This window comes from Nothobranchius furzeri, chromosome 15, assembly GCF_043380555.1.
Source record: "Nothobranchius furzeri strain GRZ-AD chromosome 15, NfurGRZ-RIMD1, whole genome shotgun sequence".
Classification (NCBI taxonomy): domain Eukaryota; kingdom Metazoa; phylum Chordata; class Actinopteri; order Cyprinodontiformes; family Nothobranchiidae; genus Nothobranchius; species Nothobranchius furzeri.
Window position 1 is genome coordinate 27675690 of NC_091755.1, and position 17571 is coordinate 27693260.

Sequence of the window (17571 nt, forward strand, 5' to 3'; positions counted from 1 at the left end):
CCCCCCATCTTTCCAGCTCAATATTTTTATCCATCAGTTCCTTGTTTTCTTTAATCGGATTCGGCATCTCTTTTTCCAGTGCTGCAATCTTGCTCTTGCAATCTTTAATTTCCGCATAATTCATTTCAACTAGCTTAGCAGCTGCTCCCCGAAGCTGTCCATCTTAGCCGTTAGCTTCTGTATGGCCTCCACTAATGCCGAGTTTGAGCTTTCTATTTGATCCCGTTATGATCTCTCGAGAGGGGGAGCTGCAGATTTAGTTGGAGTTGCAGGAGCGGTCTTTCTCAACATACTGCTGCTGCTAGCCATCTCCATCTGTGGCCAGTGGAAGAGGGAACTGTGTTTTTACCTATGGTTTTTACCTTCGTGTTTTGTGGACGGCATAGCTTCAAGCTTTTTTTTTTCTTCTTTTTTTAAATCCCTTTTGTTGGTAGATACGCTTTGTAGTCCGAGACTTCAAACTATGAAACGTTCCTTGCAATAGTTGTGGAGTTAAAACAGTCTTAAATAGGGCTAAATGTGGCGAGGCTGTTAAGATGCGACCGTCCGCTCCGCCATCTTGTCGCCGCCTCCAAGGAGGAACAAATGTGAGGAGTTGAAAGTGTGCAGACAACTTTATTCAGCAATCTCACGTGAAAAAGCCACGCGAAGACATAATTCTGCGAGAAGCTCCTTGGCGATAGATTTTTAGTTTTAGCCCATCTTTTCCACACTCGGTCGGAGTTGGACTGTGCACGGCTCGAACTAACCACCACCTCGGGGCAGAAAGTCGCTCGGTGGTGCAGACCGCTGCAGGAATGTCGCAGAAAGAAAGACCAGTCTTCTACAAGCAGGAGGTCAACAAGACGATATGGGAAGTCCCGGAGCGGTACCAGAAGCTGTCCCCGGTGGGCTCTGGCGCCTACGGAACTGTCTGGTAAACGGCATTTTAAGTAAAAGTTCAGTTTAAAGTGCGCAGTCAGTTAACTTAAGTTCACCTCCATTCATTTGGGACGAGGCCTGCTGATGCTACAGAAGCTAAACTTGGGTTAGCTTGTTCCGACTGATTGCTCGCTAATGTCGGGCAGGGAAGTGTGAGCAGGGAGACGACCAAAAACACCAACAAATGTAAACAATGTGGAAGACGGGCAATGGAAACGTGTTGCTTTAGATTCAGTCTAATTGATTATAATGTGTCTCGAAATACCACAAGTCCTTGTTTCTTCTCATTTAAAATGACTTATTCACAAAGGAGCTCATAAAAATTAGCAGCTCAGATGCATTTACATCTACAAAGTGGGAGAAAAGGTCAAAGCTCATTTTTTGTTTTTAATCTAAGGACTAATGCCACTGTGGATTTAGTATGAGAAAATAGTATAAAACATATAAACAACATATAAAACATTCACCGTTTTCATGTTGTACTAGAAAAACATGGTCACTACTTCACTTATGAGCTGATGTTTGTTGTGCAAATTAAAGCAAACAGATATGGTCAGGTAGGGGAACACTCTGATTACTTGCTTTTGATTGGGATGATTGGGATTTGTTTAATTTTTCTCCCCAAATAAATTATGCATTTGCATACTTTAATAGTGTTAGTAGAGAGCCTCGAGTTTACTTAAAAATACATATTTAAATGTATAAAGTCAGCACTAAACCTCCTTACTGAGATTCTGGTGCACTGAAAGCGGAAAGCAGCTATTTGTTTAACTGATGACCCTAAGCTTCTCAGGTGTTAACATTTAGTGATAAATCTTAAAAAAGAGAACATTATCAATGCCATCTATTTTTTAATTTTAGAGTGCAAACACCGTCATCAACAGAAGTGTTCATGTTTGCTCGTTTATCTTTTCCAAGGCAGATAAGAACAGTTTCTTTATTTTGCACCATATTTGTTTCACTCAACAGCCTTTAAAGCTGGCCATCACTAAAATGTAAACCTTAAAAATAAAAAGGGTCAAATGAAATAAAATTTACAGGTTTGTTCCCAGTTTTTTTTAATAATCTGAAAGTTTCTAAAGTGGCATCTACTCTGAGCTGATTAAATCCTCTAGGAGAGGCATGTCTCTGTTTCTTATCTCTCACCAAGGTGATAAAGCCATGCCACATTTTTATTTAGCAGCAGCATTTCAAGGAACATGGCCATTTATGTTTGACCTATTTATGTATCTATTTAACATCCTAGTAACAAGATGAAACCGTGCTATTAATCACTCATTCTGTGCTTCATTTATTTTTCGTTTAGCTGTCCTCGGCAGTTCGTCTTATTGCAAACATCTAATAGATAAACATTAATAACTGGCAGACTTGTGTCAACAAAATCTGTTATTTATTCAACTAAGTGGAAATAGTGCTGCCTTCTAAGTCCCCAATAATGAATTTTGCATCACATCTTCTTCGTAATGACATTATTCATGAGTAAAATAAATAAAACAATGGCGCTGTTCTTTAACGTTTTGAGTATAAACAGTCAGACCCCAGACTAGAGACCCAGACTTTTGAGAGGAAGCTCGGGTAATTCTGAGCCATTTGAGACTCTTTACTTCATCAGCATAAAACAAACAATTACAACCATATGAGCTTAACATCTTCCCCTCCCTGTTTTTACAGCTCTGCGTATGACACTGTGACGGATATGAATGTCGCTGTGAAGAAACTCTCTCGACCCTTTCAGTCCATCATCCACGCTAAAAGAACGTACCGAGAGCTGCGGCTGCTTAAACACATGAAGCATGAGAATGTAGGTGCTTTTCTTTTTGTTTTGCTTTTTCTGGAGTTAAAATACAGATACACCCAATACTTGTTTAAAAACAAATTTTTGTGTTTCTGCAGGTCATCGGCCTCTTGGATGTTTTCACACCAGCTACTCATCTGAAGTACTTCACTGATCTGTAAGTTGAGTCTGTGTGTTTTGAAACAATTATCTCATTGCAGCTCTAGTTGTACATATTTTAATGACTTGTTGTCGAGATGGGTCACGCTGTGCTTGGAAGCACGTGGAGTTGCACCAGCAGCCTCAGGAATGTTGTTTTAGACAGCCTGCTCTACTACTTGCTCACTTTTGCTGCTACTACAGTTGTTTTATCACCAGCTTTCTAAAACATGTTGTTGCTGCAGAACAAATATTATTTTATTCGTTGAAAGCTGTAAAAAAAAAAACAACTAAAAGGAAGTGAGCAGCTAGATGGCAGCTCAGTCCTCAGATGTGCAGCACTCACAGACCTGCGCTATTATCTTTGGTTAAACAACATCGCAAAAGGTTTTAAAGGTAGTGGCCGGACCCGGCATTAAAATTGTAGAAATGCAGTATAACTACACTTTACCATCTATATAAATACAAACTGGGTTCAGTTTTACATTTCGTTAAGGAATTTAGTAATAAATCTTTAGAGAAAACCAAAATTCTCTCCTCCAGGCATTGAAGGACTGTGTTTTGCATCCGCACGTCATACTAGGTAGCTGCAGTTGCTAGCATGGTAAATCACTATATTTTGTTTACTATCGTGTTCCTAATTAAAACAGAAAATTGCGTTTACAGCTGCAGCTAAAGGTCTGAGCCATATGTCCGTGTCCTACACGTATTTTTAACTGACATAGGTTTGATCTAAAATAATAACCTACATCTATAAATCCATTTAGAACCGCACCGGTACTTCTGGACTCCAGCAGGCAAGTCCCGTTAGCATGACTGCTGCAGCACGAACCGTGTTGGCTCCGGTAAAGAACAAGTAATTTGTGAAAGCTACGGCACACACACACACACACACACACACACACACACACACACGCACACACGCACACACACACGCACACACACACACAGATATAATCTAAAAGATGATCCCCATTTTTCAACAATAGATCCTCCTATAGGACCGGTAGAACCTCCGTGTCATCCTGGCTTAGAAAACAACGATCCGAGCTAGCGAGTTAGCATCAGGAAGATTTATTCTGCTAAGGAATCGGTTAAATTTTTTCCGATGTTATATCAATTAAATACACACAGCGGTAAAGCTGGCAACACGTTATTTTACTCATCTGTAGATTACTGAATTATATTGGGACAATATGATGGAGCTAATCAGCTGAGAACTTAACTGAAAGCTACCGGTGGAGCACAGACATGAAATATTTAACAAACTGTACCGATTTTGTTTCCGAAGACGAACAGAATCCTCCCCGGTGTCCTAATCGGGCGGCGAGTTTTCTGAGTGAAACGGCCAAAAGCATGTCTGCACTAGGGATGCACCGATGGATCGGCATTTGATCGTAATCGGCCGATAGCGCCCCTATCGGTTTTGATCGGAATTTTCAAAATAGATCAAAGCAAACCGATCAGGTAGGGTTGTCACGGTAACCAGTGTAGCGTAAACCCCAGTAAAAAAAAAAAAGTTGACAATAATAATAACCGTCTTGTTTTTTAAAAAACTATATTATCTTGGTGGGTTTACCGTGGCTGCGGTGTAGGCGCGGTGACCCTTACCAGCCACCGTATCATCGGCTGAAGTTGCCGGCGGCACATGCGCGCATTGTTTACAACAAAACTTTCTTGAAGCTAAAGCTGAAATAATGGTCAAAGGAGGAGACGGCAGCGCTCAGGACATTTATTATCCCTCAAAGAAGACAAAGTGGGAAGTACGGGCATGTTTTAGATATCTGAAGAATGCCGAGGGAGTTTATAGAAGACGGACGTACGGCTATCCTGTTTGCAGCGCGAGCAGAAAAAGTGTCTGTGAAAGGCAGCAACGCTTCAAATCTCATGACACATCTGCATGACCATCACCCACAACTCTACAGTCAACGCAAGGCAAGCTAACGTTAGCGTTTTAGCTAAAATGCGTGATCCGAGGCTTTGGGTTGAGGGAGAACGCAACGAGTCGCTCTATAAAGCAGCCGCAGCGCCGCTACCTGCATATATACCGTGTCGCGGACACCCCCATGTTGAAATGACGCTATGCATTACGGGGCTCCCAGGGGCAGATAAGAGTTGGTCTCCCTCCGAGAATAATTATGAATTTAACAATGATTACTGCCTGATGACATTTTCCCACATCTGCAAAGCTCACTGGAAGGACACAAACCGAGGACAATACTTTCCTGATATAGGGTTTATTACTCAAGTAAGGGTAAAAAAGTATCTGATTAGAAGGCTACTGGAGTACTGAGTATCATCTGGTCTAATATATTTAAAATGATGACATCAAACAGACATAAAATAAGAAGTTATGGACAAATATTGGTATTTTAAAGGCTAAAGGGGAAAAATGTAAACAAATAAACAACATAATTACAAAATAACTAATTTTAGGCTAAATTTAGACACAAACTGAGGACAATATTTCCTGACATACAGGGTTTATTTAGTTGTGTGAAAATGTAGCACGTTTAAAAAAAATACCGCGATAATACCGAAAACCGTGGTAATTTTGGTCACAATAACCGTGAGGTTAAATTTTCACACCGTGACAGCCCTAATACAGACTATTTTAGATTAGGTCACATTTCCTTTATTCCCAGATTATGTAGTTTGTAGCACTCATTATAATGTTGTCGAAAATTTCTGGCCAATCCACGTGATCGGTATCGGTGATCAGCATTCTTTGATATCGGTATCGGTGATCGGCAGCAAAAAACCTGATCGGTGCATCCCTAGTCTGCACCTCCGGTTCTGATATCCAGCTGCAGGGCACGGAGTTCGGTTGAACGTCTCCGGTAATCCAATGTCCGTTCTTACCGCCATATCCCAGAGAGATAAAAACAAATCTGCCAGACTAGTAGAGGCTTCAGAAGCTTCACCTGACTGATGACACATTGTTCTCTGCTATAACGCTAACGCAGAAACACCGGAGTCAGGCGTTGCTTACTATCGCTGTTTCAGCAGAGCACCTTGTGAAACGTCACCAGCTGCCCAGGGCTTAGACCGGAAGTTAGTTTCTGTTTTTCCCGCGCCAGTAAAAAACATCAGATTTTCTTAAAATTCCAGTCACGAAAATCCAGAAACCTTTTTCATCTGAGGTTTTAATACTTCTTTACACATGCCATTCAAAGGAATTTTGCCTCTGGCTAATATCTTGAAGCAATCATCGTCCGTGGAACTGAAGGAAGGAGGAAAAACATGAAAGCTTATGGACATCTTGTAATGTTCTAACGGGAGAATCCAGTCTGTTTCCATGTATCTGGTTTCCATGGAGCACCTGAGTGCTTGTTGGTTTTCATCTCTACATATGCAGAAAAGGAAATGCTGCATGTCGATTTATGTCCTTTAATGTCTGCTCAAGTAATTCTCAAATGTAACGCAGGTGTAAACAATCATTCTATGAATAGTTGTTTTGTGGGGATTCCCAGTTCAGTTTCTTTCAGTTACCGACCCAGATCCTATTCATCTTCTAGTTACTTTATTTGATGGATAGGAAACAAAAAATTATTAATAAAAAAATAGTAGAGATGTTTCCATCACTTCTTTTTGCTCCCGATCCAATTCTGAGTCATTTGATTCTGACCACCTGCCAATACGAGTCCCGATCTGATTTTTAGGAAAGCATTAAAATAGGAAGAAAAGCACATCCAAGTTTTTCTTTAAGCTTTACTTTCACTTGTTTAGAAAGTGCATTGATTATAAACATGCTAGTATTATGAACGTTTTTAAAAGTAGCAGCGTTGCTCATATTTGAAGTTGTTGAGCGATTAGCATTCGTGTGACGGTGCAGGCACGCAGAGTTTCGTCAGGTAGAACGTTTCCCTGCATAACACCTTTAGCTACTGGGGCAGCTCTAGTGCTACAGCAGACTTAAGAAAACCTGATGTTTGCCGTCTATTGGCAATTTCTCTTTCTTAGCGTATCTTTCTCGGTCTGACGGTTTTGCGTTTTTGTCTTGAGTTTGCGGTGAACTGGGTCTGTTAATGGCAAACTGGGAATTAATGGAGACCAGTGATTTGCTTTGTTGATGCCTGAGGTGAAAAGCCGAAGTGAAAGTAGTTTGTTTGAAAGCAGCGACTCATAGAGCTGTGTTATTTCCTGCATGTTGAATGATCAGTATGCACATATTACAAGTGGCTGTTGCTCAGCCTTCGCTGTCCGGTTTAAAACGCCACCAAACCAAGCTGAAGATATTTTAGCTCTCCTGTGGAGACATGTTAGCTCTGCATTAGCCTGCTTGCTAACAGGTGCATCTTATCTGAATTCCTGCCGGCCATAAATTGTTTTTTTGTACAAGAAACAAATATATTGATTAGGGCTGTAGCGAAGCCTCGACGAAGTCGACGGCTCGATTCTAAAAATTTGTCGACGTCAGATCCGGAAGTCGACGCACCGCGCCCACTTGTTGCATCCCCAGGAGTTTGTAAATAGAGGAGGAATCTGCCTGTTTTTCCTGTAGTTCGCCCTCTTCTCCGCCTTCACTAACATCTCCGCCAAATACCGAAGACCCGGAACAACGTCCGTCCACTACTAGATTATTTTCCTGTTTTGCCCCTTCGTCTCCCGGCAACGGACAACAACTTCCGGGGTCAGATGCGCTGCTTCATGTCTATCGCAGATGTAGGACATCACCGGGAGCGTTTCTCCCTTCATAAAGGAGCTTCTTTCAGACATGAGGAGAGCTGTTTTGGTGGTAGCAGTCTCTCCTCCGTGCTGGTCTGTTTGCTGCTGGGTGTTTTTGGTTTATTTAAACTTGGTAACTTGAACTTAATGTTGGTAAAGCTACTGTTAGCATCTTCGCTAACAGCTTCTTACGTTGGGATAAGCTGTTACGTTTTGGTTTAGAGTTAATCTTTTTTGTGGTGTAGATCTCCCTTTTATTACATTTAGAGTGTTGTGGGTTTTCGGTTTAGTTTAAAATATCACCTGAGTTTGGTTTAACCCGTAAGACCACTCGCCTCATGCACATAAGTGACCAAAACAAAGCAGCATGGAGACACCATCTTCTACCACCTCTCAGGCAGCAGCCTGCACTCCCAAGTTCTACACGTCACCAGAACATAACCAACCAACACAATAAAAGCAGTGTTATACAAAATGGAAGGCCTGTAGTGTTTATTCTCTTACAGTAAGAATTTATCAATTTTTTTGAGGAATTTATTTGAGATTTTCTGGTTTTTGTTAATTGTGCAATAGAAAAATAATCATTAGATTAATTTTCTAAATAGTCATTAGAATAGTCGACTATTCGATAAAATAATCGTCAGAATAATCGTTTTAAAAATAATCGTTTACCCCCAGCCCTAATATTGATGCACAGGTGTCAAACCTGTGTGAGGGCCGCTATCCCACACGTTTTTTTTTTCCTGTTTCAACACACCTGATTTCAATCAGCAGGTAATTAACAGGCTTCTGGAAAGCTTGATGAGCTGCTGCACAGGTGAATCAACTGTGTTGGAACCGGGAAACAACAAAAAGATGCAGAATATCAGCAACAGGACTGGAGTTTGACTCCCAAGTTATGAAATAAAAACTACGTCATTGTTACCCCATTTAAAAATCTTTATCTTAGGATGAATTCAAAATGTCATGTTTGTTGTTTTTAAAGGCTAAATCTGATTCTTTTCTCCAGATTATTTTATTTATTTTTTTAAATGACAGGATTGGGCCCCATTTCAGATCACGTGATGGGAATGGAGCGTCCCTAAAAGTTGTTGATGGGATGTATTTTACGTGGACAGTCGTTTCTTCTTTGGACCGTTTTGCTTCATGTGTTATTGGTCGCTACTAAATAATCTATTCTTTGATATCAGACATAAGTTCAATTCAAGTTTATTTATGTAGCGCCAAATCAAGACAAGAGTCGTCTCAAGGCACTTCACATAGTAAACATTCCAATACAGGTCAGTTCATTAAGCCAATCAGTAAAAAGTTTCCTATATAAGGAACCCAGCAAAGTCCATCGAGTCACTGACTAGCAGAGGTGTGGACTCGAGTCACATGACTTGGACTTGAGTCAGACTCGAGTCATTATTTTAATGACTTATGACTTGACTTGATAAAATCTATAAAGACTTGACTCGGACTTGAATGTCAATGACTTGCGACTTGAATCGACTTGCATCTGTTGACTTGATGATGACATGAGCATATTTGATATTTTAGCACAAAAGTGGCACGACATGGACAAAAATCATAAATCGTCCTTGGTTCTGGGTTTGATCTCGTACTGCTAAATGCAGCAGCACTTTGTTTATAATCGGTTTCAGTTGCACTTCTTGCTTGTTTGTGCAAATAATTGAAGCTTTAAGAAGCTTTATTTCTGGAGTTTATTTATTATCGTCATCATTAAATTGAAGTTGGACAGATGACTTGATTACGACTTAAAAAATTCAAAGTTAAGGAGTTGGACTTGACTTGGACTTCCAGATCATTGACTTTGGACTCTACTTGGACTTGGCTGTCTTTGACTTGGACTTGACTCGAGACTTGACTGGAAAGACTTGCGACTTGCATACAAGTGACTTGGTCACACCTCTGCTGACTGTCGGTGTCTTCACAGCAATCCTCACACTAAGCAAGCATGCATGTAAATGGTTATAGAACAGTTTAAAATATTGGTCATTAATAATGCAATATTAAGGAAGGTAGGCCAAAGGTGAAACTCGCTCATAACATCTATTTAATCTCTCAATCGTGGCCCAATCACAAATGGACTAAAGATTACCGTCTGGTCGCCACACATGATTTTGTTTTCGGTGTAGTCACACTCAAAGGTGGCACATCATATTTATTTATCGTTTTTTGTCAGTTTTGTCTTTCCAACTAGCTCTTGGTTGTCAGGTCATGTTGAAATAAGCTTCCAGAGATGGATCAATAAAATGTTCCAATGTGTAAGAACTCCTATTTGCCTCCATCCGATTTGATGTTTCAGGTTTGAAATGATGTGAAATTTCTTTTAGAGACTTAATAAAATAGTGAGAAAGCAGTCCATGATTCAATCAAAAGGGTTTAATTTCAATATTGCAATATCGAAATGAGGAGATCGTCACAGAGGCTCTTCCCAAAGCAGCCTCAGGAGTGAGTCCTGCTCAGCAGAGGCCCCCACACTCTATATATTCCACTTGAATCCTCTCACCCAAAGAGAGAACAAATGAAGGCCCTACAGTGATGTGTAGGGCTGATCTGGACCCATACCTTGGGGCTGTGCTTACAAGAGACAGGAGTGTAAATGATGCTTCTCTTGCTCTTTGAAGCAGAACTCTCAGGAAACTGTTGCTAAAAAGAAAAACTTTTAGGGCTGCCATAAAACCCAACTACTCTGTAAGTTTGTAAGGGTCAAATAAATGAGAGAAATCTAATTTATCTATTACAGAAACATGTTAACTAGTCTGCTGCTCCTAATAGAAACTCTTAACCTCTTTTAGAAACGACGACTTTGATTGGCCTGAAAAACCCAATCTTCCTCCAAGATTAGCTCAGTATTATTTAGCTGAGGGTTACAGAGTTCATATGGAGGAAGAATTAGTGAATCTGTCGGAGATACTGCAACATATAAAGAAAACGTAGGTGCTCTAAGTGACAATAATCTTGTTCCTAAATTACAAATAGATAAAAAGCGAGTTTCTGCAGGAGCTAAGCACCAGTGGTTCTCCTGGCATGTCCCCGCTGCTTTTACGCAAGAGGGGAAAACAGAGGTCACTATTTATATGCTTTTTTCCAAGGCGGGTGAACTTTTGAGAGCATCTGTCCCAGTGTATCCACTGTTAAATCATGCAAAACTCCTATTTTAAGCCCTCATTCTCAACTTTCTGTGAGAATAAAAGATTCATGAACTTTGCAGAAGCAGAGGCCTCTGAGTTTTGCCTCCATTATTGCTTTTCTGTTGTTGTCTGTCATGCTGTTGGTTATTTTAAACCGCTCTGGGATTAGATGTAAATATCTGCTGATGCAGCCCCATTAAGCTCATTCGTCTAGTGTGTTTACTCTGTGACATTCCATTTGTTAAGGGCTTGACCTTTTAGTACCTTTGGAGAGAAGTGAAAATGAAGAGAAGTTGCACCAAATCCAATTTATGTGGAAAATTAGCTTCAGGCTGCAAATAAAACAAGTAAAATTAGCTTCACAGAGCAAATTACTTCATTTTAAACCCATCTGGCTTCGTATGAGTCCTAGAAATATTGATGTGAATTTAAACCCCTGTGATTGCCAGGTATCTTGTGACTCACCTGATGGGAGCAGATGTCAACAACATTGTGAAATGTCAACGACTCACAGATGACCACGTGCAGTTCCTCATTTATCAGATCCTCCGAGGATTAAAGGTGGGGTTATTTATTTTTGGCAAATTGCCTTTTTGTTTACAGTTGCATAAATATCAATTTAAAACCGTATAACTGGAAATCTAGCAGCAACAAAACCTGAGCATTTCTTTTGGCCTCATTGTGAAACATTCTACCTGGTTCCGTCCTCTTCAGCTGCTCCGGGCCACCACGTTTTACTGAGCTGTGACCTCATGGGCCGAAAACTGCTAACACAAAAATGTCAAATCAAAGCGACTTTATAATGGAGCTGTGCTGTGCTAGCTTTGGGTGGGGCTGACATTGAAGTGATTACAGCGTCTTGATTAATTTACAATTATATGAAAGTGATGGAATACAACTGCCTTGAGTTTGGATCTGGGGGCTGTTCCAGAAAACGAACCAATCCCCAAAACCAGACTTTCTTTTGAAAATCCTGGTTTAACTGCCCCAAAATCGGCTTTACGGACGTGGCTAGCCTGAAGCCCCTCCCATTCACTATGGTATTGGTAACACATGCTGGAGAACAAACCTGCTCAGTGGCAGGCTTGCAGCTTGGTTTGCTGAAGTTTGGTGAATATGATTGGACGAGGCTGGCAATAACGAAGTGGTGAATTAGCGACACTGCTGGCCCACAGCGGCGGCTGCAGCTTTGCTTTTGATGGCTAAATTATTAACTCATTCACTGCCAAGTCGTCATTTGCATTTTTTTTACTGTGTGGGCATCGGAACGAGCCCCTGCATTGTGAGAACAAACATCTCAGCTCTAAAGCTGATCTTCATCCGCATACGTCACACGTCACGTGATCAGGAAGCAGATAATCCATGTGTTAGGAGATTGTTTTGGGCCACTGCTGTAAAAAAAGTGAGGCACAAACCAGAAAAGCTTCTGCCGATCACAATTCGACAACGGATTAGTAAAGAACGGATAACGCTCGAAACGTGCGGATTCTTCCTGATGTAAGAGGTGAGTCTCCGCTTTGTTTTGGTGGTTTTGGCGTCGACATCCTCCTAGCACGCAACGTTCTGTGGCTTAAAAAAACAGTAAAAATGGTGAGAAACGCTGGCAGCAAATGAGTTAATAAATGTGGAGTTTAAAACTTTTAAAATTGAGCTCTAATTGGATTTATCTTAACATTCTTTGTATTTGATCCTCATTTGCAGCCAGGAGCGTTTCATTCCACTGATGTTGCTCCTGATGTCATCATTATTAATAAGTATAATTATATGTCAGCTTTTGTATCTGATGGACCCATATAATTAACATGCTGTCCTCTTTATGAATATGCTAAAATAGCCTTAAACTACCTTACAGCTACTAGCATAATACATATGTAATATGAAATACTTTATTGATGATGTGATTATATATTTTAACAACATGTACTCTGGTGACACGTGTCAAACACGGTAATCTTTGTTCTAAATTACACGTGATGCCTTTACCTTTGTGTGTGTAATATGAAAGATGAATGTTTGTGATGTAACGGTGTACAGCAATTACTTTTGGGTCACATGACCTCCATGAACGTATTCTTAAAAGTCATAGCTGCTCAGCAAAAACAAAGTGCTCCAGTTTCTAAACATCCAGACTCTGGAACCGAACACGAAAACGACACATAAATGATGAAAACTTGAATAAAATAAGTGGAGGAACAGGAGCTGAAGGGGACATCTGGCATTGCCATGGAAACATGTAAACGCTGAGCGTTTTAATGCCAGTTACACAGCTTTAATCAAGCAACTGGTAGTCTCTGTTTTAGTTCTGATATCTTTGTAGTCCTCGTAGGAATGATTGAATAATTCTTCCTCTGTCTGGGAGAAAAACGAGTCTCTGTCCTTCCATTCTCGTTTATCTAGCATCGATTAACGGGCTGTCTATGGACGCGTGTGAGCCTCGCTTGAATTACAGGGGATTGGATCCACCTGAGAACCGTACATGGAGCCGGCGAAACTTGGAGGGAAGGGGAGCGCTTTGTCAAGCAGGGATTTATCAGGAAAGCCTCGATGTTCTAAACTCACATTCTGTAACACCCCCCGATCCTGAAATGATGTATACATAAATAAATAGTTCAATTTAAATGAAAACGGCGTTGGGTCAGAGTTCGTTATAAGGTGACGTCACAACATGGCCTTAGAAAACTGCTAGGACTAAAATACTAAAGTGTTAATATAGGATGCATATAAAATAAACAATCGTTACGCTGAAATGTTCGTGTTGGTCTTTTAGGTTTTATCGCAGGCTTAACCAGTCCCTCAGGTTCTGAACTGCTTTCCTCCAAACACTCGAGTTGTTGCCATCAGCATCTTTGTGGCCCAGAGTTTAGTTTCATTTCTTTGTTTCATCCCAAAGCGAATCCTGTTTCACAGTCGTTGGCTTTAAGTTTCCGCAGATGTTTACCGACACTCCTCCTTCTGTCCTCCCAGGTGACAGCAGCAGGAGGTTATTGTGTTTATTTAGGAACGATGCATGCACAGCCGTGCTGGAAGGGTGGAGTTCACTGTTTTTCCTTGAGATGTTTAAAACTCTTCCTACGATGCAGAATAAAATCTTTTAAGATGGAACTTTCAGATCAAAATATCTTGCAGCTTTTTAGGGTTTATAGATATTAAATATTGTTTCATAGATTTAAAACAGGCTTAGGGATTTTTTAAAGCTGTTGGGCAGTTATTGCTGGCCTAATAGACAAAAATAAAACTGATTATTTAATGTTTTTTAAAGTAGGAAAGGAGATGAATCATTGATTTTTTTTGTCATTCAGACTCTGTGCTTCAGGCCTTTTTTTTTTTAATCAATCCAGACTGATGTAAATTCCTCTCTCTCTGCAGTACATCCACTCAGCAGACATCATTCACAGAGTAAGTGTCTCTGGCTGTTGTTTTACCGATGCTGCTTAGAGGTTTATGGTCCTCGTATTTGGCTGTCACGATTCTGTGCAAATATAAAAAGTTGGGAGATATGAGACTTTGTGTTAATTGTGAAAAAAAAAAAACATGATTTAATTTCTAATACCCTGTTTTTTCCCCCCAAGATGACCAATTTACCGTTAGCTAAACTTTGACACCCGGTGCGTTCTTCCTGCAGGATTTGAAACCAAGCAACCTGGCTGTGAATGAAGACTGTGAGCTGAAGGTAGGAGAATGCATCCAAAACATCAACTTTCATGTAAGGCTGGTGCATTTTCTAAGTGTAAATACCACTCAGATTCTGGACTTTGGCTTGGCCCGACACACGGATGACGAGATGACCGGCTACGTGGCTACCCGTTGGTATCGGGCCCCAGAGATCATGTTGAACTGGATGCATTACAACATGACTGGTAGGGGACATTTTAAAACCAATTCCCTTCTATGTCGTTGTGCGTTCTAATGTTGGTGTCCCTTCTGTGTGTTTCAGTGGATATTTGGTCAGTGGGGTGCATCATGGCAGAGCTTCTCACTGGAAGACCTCTGTTTCCTGGCACAGACCGTATCTTTTCCATTTGGGTTCTGCGCAGCGTTGAAAGCTGGAGCAGATTAAGCAGATATTGGCAACGTAGCACGTTTTTGTTCCATCTTCTTGTGAAAGCCTGGTTTTCTTGGTGCTGCCTGAAGCCATTTACATTTGAGAACTGGAACAGTGGTGGCACATGTTTCCAGTCATAACCTTTACTGTGATCTTTCTACATCGTCTTAGTGAGCTTCTCTGGCTTTGGTCCATATTTTCTGTGTGCTTCTGTTGTTTCAAACAAGCCTCTGCTCACACTTGCTTATATATCACTCTCCTGCTGGCTGTGTTTCCTGGTCAACGTCTGAACTTGTGTTCCAACGTCTGCTGCTGTGAAAACTGTTGCTATAAATCTCCTCTTCCCCCTCCACGGGCTTCGTTCATCGTCCCTGTCTGCAGCTTGATCTAAATGTAACTCGGTGTCAAACATTTCTACTGTAAAGGATGCAGGAGGAACCAGCAGGTCAGCATAAATCCCCCTTCATCCATCATCTGGTCTTCCTTTACCATCTGCTGGTAGACATTGATCAGTTGAAGTTAATCATGACGCTCGTTGGGAGACCAGGCCAAGAGCTTTTGGACAAAATCACTTCAGAGACTGTGAGTTCCCAAAACCGTGCAGTTTTCCTCTTTGCCTCCAAACCTGGCCCTTTGCTGTGCAGCTTAATAGGTCTGATGGCATGATTTCTCTCTCTCTCTCATGAATAAGGTGTTTGCTGTGAGAATGCCTCCTAATGACTGATTGCTTTGTCTTCTAAAGCTTGAAGTTTGTTTCTCATCGCAGCATCGTGCTGCACCAGGAGTTGGGTCGCAAATATGTTGGGTTGAGAAACAAACTTCTTAATCACCTCTGCTCTGTTGCTATACTGCCCTTGACACGAGCTTTGTAGATATAAACCAGCTTCAACAGATAATGCGTCTGACAGGAACGCCCCCGGTGACTCTAATAAACAGGATGCCCAGCCATGAGGTGAGAAGGACCCACAGCTGCTTTCTTTACATGGAGCGAGGGGTAGGCCACGGTTTGCTGCTCTGCTCTTGGCCATTAACATTTTGCATTGATGAATCATCTTTTTCTGCTTTTACTTGCCTATGAGCTGCTTGCTGAGTGTAAAATGAGGAGCTTCAGCATCCAGTGGTAATAGTCAGCATTTGGCTCTAGACTGAACCAAATCACTAACTGGAGCCTCAGTGATGCAACAATCATGGGGTTAAAACATGACCCCTGTCTGATCCTTTCTAGCTCTGTTACTGCAGTTGTGTGGTGTTTGACATGCTTGCAGCATGCAGCTGTGACACGTGTTTTTCCTAAGAGCAGTGCTGACATTGTGATGAAAGTGAAAGTGCTGCTGAAAGATTCCTGTGTGGCGATTGTGGTTTCCTAATGAGGATTTTCTGTTTTTAAAGAGAAGTTTTTCTGAGCGCTTCTTTCCGTTTTCCTTCACATTTTATGTTTTTGTATATTTTGTTTCTGCAAGAATTTTTGAAGAAAACTGAATGAAATTTAATCTATTGTTTAACTATTGTTTTTTATAGGAATACAAAGGAGAATAATCCATGCTGCTAATTAGATTTGATTTGATGTAGGATTTTTTTTTGTACTGGTGTATTTCCTCAGGCCAGGAATTACGTCAGCTCTTTGCCAAACATGACCAAGAGGAACTTTGCAGATGTGTTCATTGGTGCCAACCCACTAGGTAATACAAAATAAAATCCATTTATTTTGGGAGTAGACTGACAGTGATTCAGTTCTATCTGTGTGTTACCGTTTCAGCTGTGGACCTTCTGGAGAAAATGCTGGTCCTGGACACAGACCGGAGGATAACTGCTGCCGAGGCGCTGACCCACCCGTACTTTGCTCAGTACCACGACCCGGACGACGAGCCTGAAGCGGAACCATTGGACCAGAGTTTTGAGAGCCAAGATCTGAAGATTGACGAGTGGAGAAGTACGTCATTTTACATAATCATTTGCTGTAACCCCTGGTTGTCAAGAATCTTGATACTTAAATTGCATAAAATGTTCTTGTTTCTTGTAGGATTAACCTACGAGGAGATGTGTAGTTTTGAGCCGCCGGTTGTGGACGAGGATGAGATGGAGTAATGAGATGAGCCACCTGCTTCAACCACAGCCTTTTAGCATGTGCATTAGTGTTCTAGACGCATCATACTGCCTGTCAGATGTTCAGCCAATATTTAAGAAACGGTGAGGTGGTTTTGATCACCTTACAGGAAGTCATTACCAGCACAGAATAAAAACCAAAATCAGTAAAGCTGTAAAAGTTATTTTTATAAACCACTAATGTTGATGTTCTCTAGCTGGAAAATCTCACTTTTTTATTTTTATTTTTTTTTGCCAAAACCATAAATAATTTTATATTTTTCCTCCAAAACAAGGAAGACTTATCACTGTGATGGTGAAATGCTGATACACCTGGACCTATATCTGTGCTGCTTTGTGTGTGTGTGTGTGTTTTTGTCAGTAATTTATGAATAAGCTTTTTTGAATAAGGAATATGCTAATCTATCACACACCTGCTCAAGCTCACAGCATTGGTTCACTTTGTTGCCTTTTTTAAAAATCAACATCTTGTGGATTTGAAAAGATAATGACTTTAACTGGATCGGTTCCTCCTGGAAGCAGGTGGGATGTGATTCAGGACATGTCTGTTGTCATCCCTGAAATTTTGAGCCTGCCAACTGAATTTAATTTAGATTTATTGCTTTAATGTTTGGTGAAGTTCTTACTCAACAGAATCTGAGCCTCTACTGATTAAACATGCTCTTTAACAATGAAAAGAAAAATATTTGTGAAAATTTTTTCTGCTCAAAATATGTAAACATAGTTTGAGATTTGTTTTTGTTTTTAAAGTTATCAGCATTGGC

At 40.8% G+C, this 17571-nt stretch overlaps 1 protein-coding gene across 3 annotated transcripts; it reads left to right on the forward strand.

Moving 5' to 3' along the window:
- The first annotated feature begins 569 nt into the window (after positions 1-569).
- On the forward strand, positions 570-17409 carry mapk14a (mitogen-activated protein kinase 14a). Of its 3 annotated transcripts, none has more exons than XM_015967760.3 (12): positions 570-916; positions 2593-2722; positions 2815-2873; positions 11112-11223; positions 14029-14058; positions 14285-14332; positions 14405-14519; positions 14597-14668; positions 15207-15286; positions 16305-16383; positions 16461-16634; positions 16725-17409. In XM_015967760.3, exons 1-12 carry the CDS (start codon positions 798-800, stop codon positions 16787-16789), a joined length of 1083 nt encoding a protein of 360 aa, XP_015823246.1. In that variant the 5' UTR covers positions 570-797; the 3' UTR covers positions 16790-17409. The 3 variants fall into 3 exon arrangements, with proteins under 3 accessions (XP_015823246.1, XP_015823247.1, XP_054601848.1); XM_015967761.3 differs by lacking the exon at positions 15207-15286 and adding an exon at positions 15577-15656 and having other exon boundaries at positions 16725-17021; XM_054745873.2 differs by having other exon boundaries at positions 14285-14519.
- Positions 17410-17571: the final 162 nt, after the last annotated feature.

Coding starts and splice junctions, on each gene's coding strand:
- mapk14a (XM_054745873.2), top strand. CDS start 798: ATGTCGCAGAAAGAAAGACCAGTCTTCTACAAGCAGGAGGTCAACAAG. Junction 14,520..14,596: donor GATGCATTACAACATGACTG/GTAGGGGACATT, acceptor TGTGTGTTTCAG/TGGATATTTGGTCAGTGGGG. Junction 14,669..15,206: donor TCTGTTTCCTGGCACAGACC/GTATCTTTTCCA, acceptor ATCTGCTGGTAG/ACATTGATCAGTTGAAGTTA.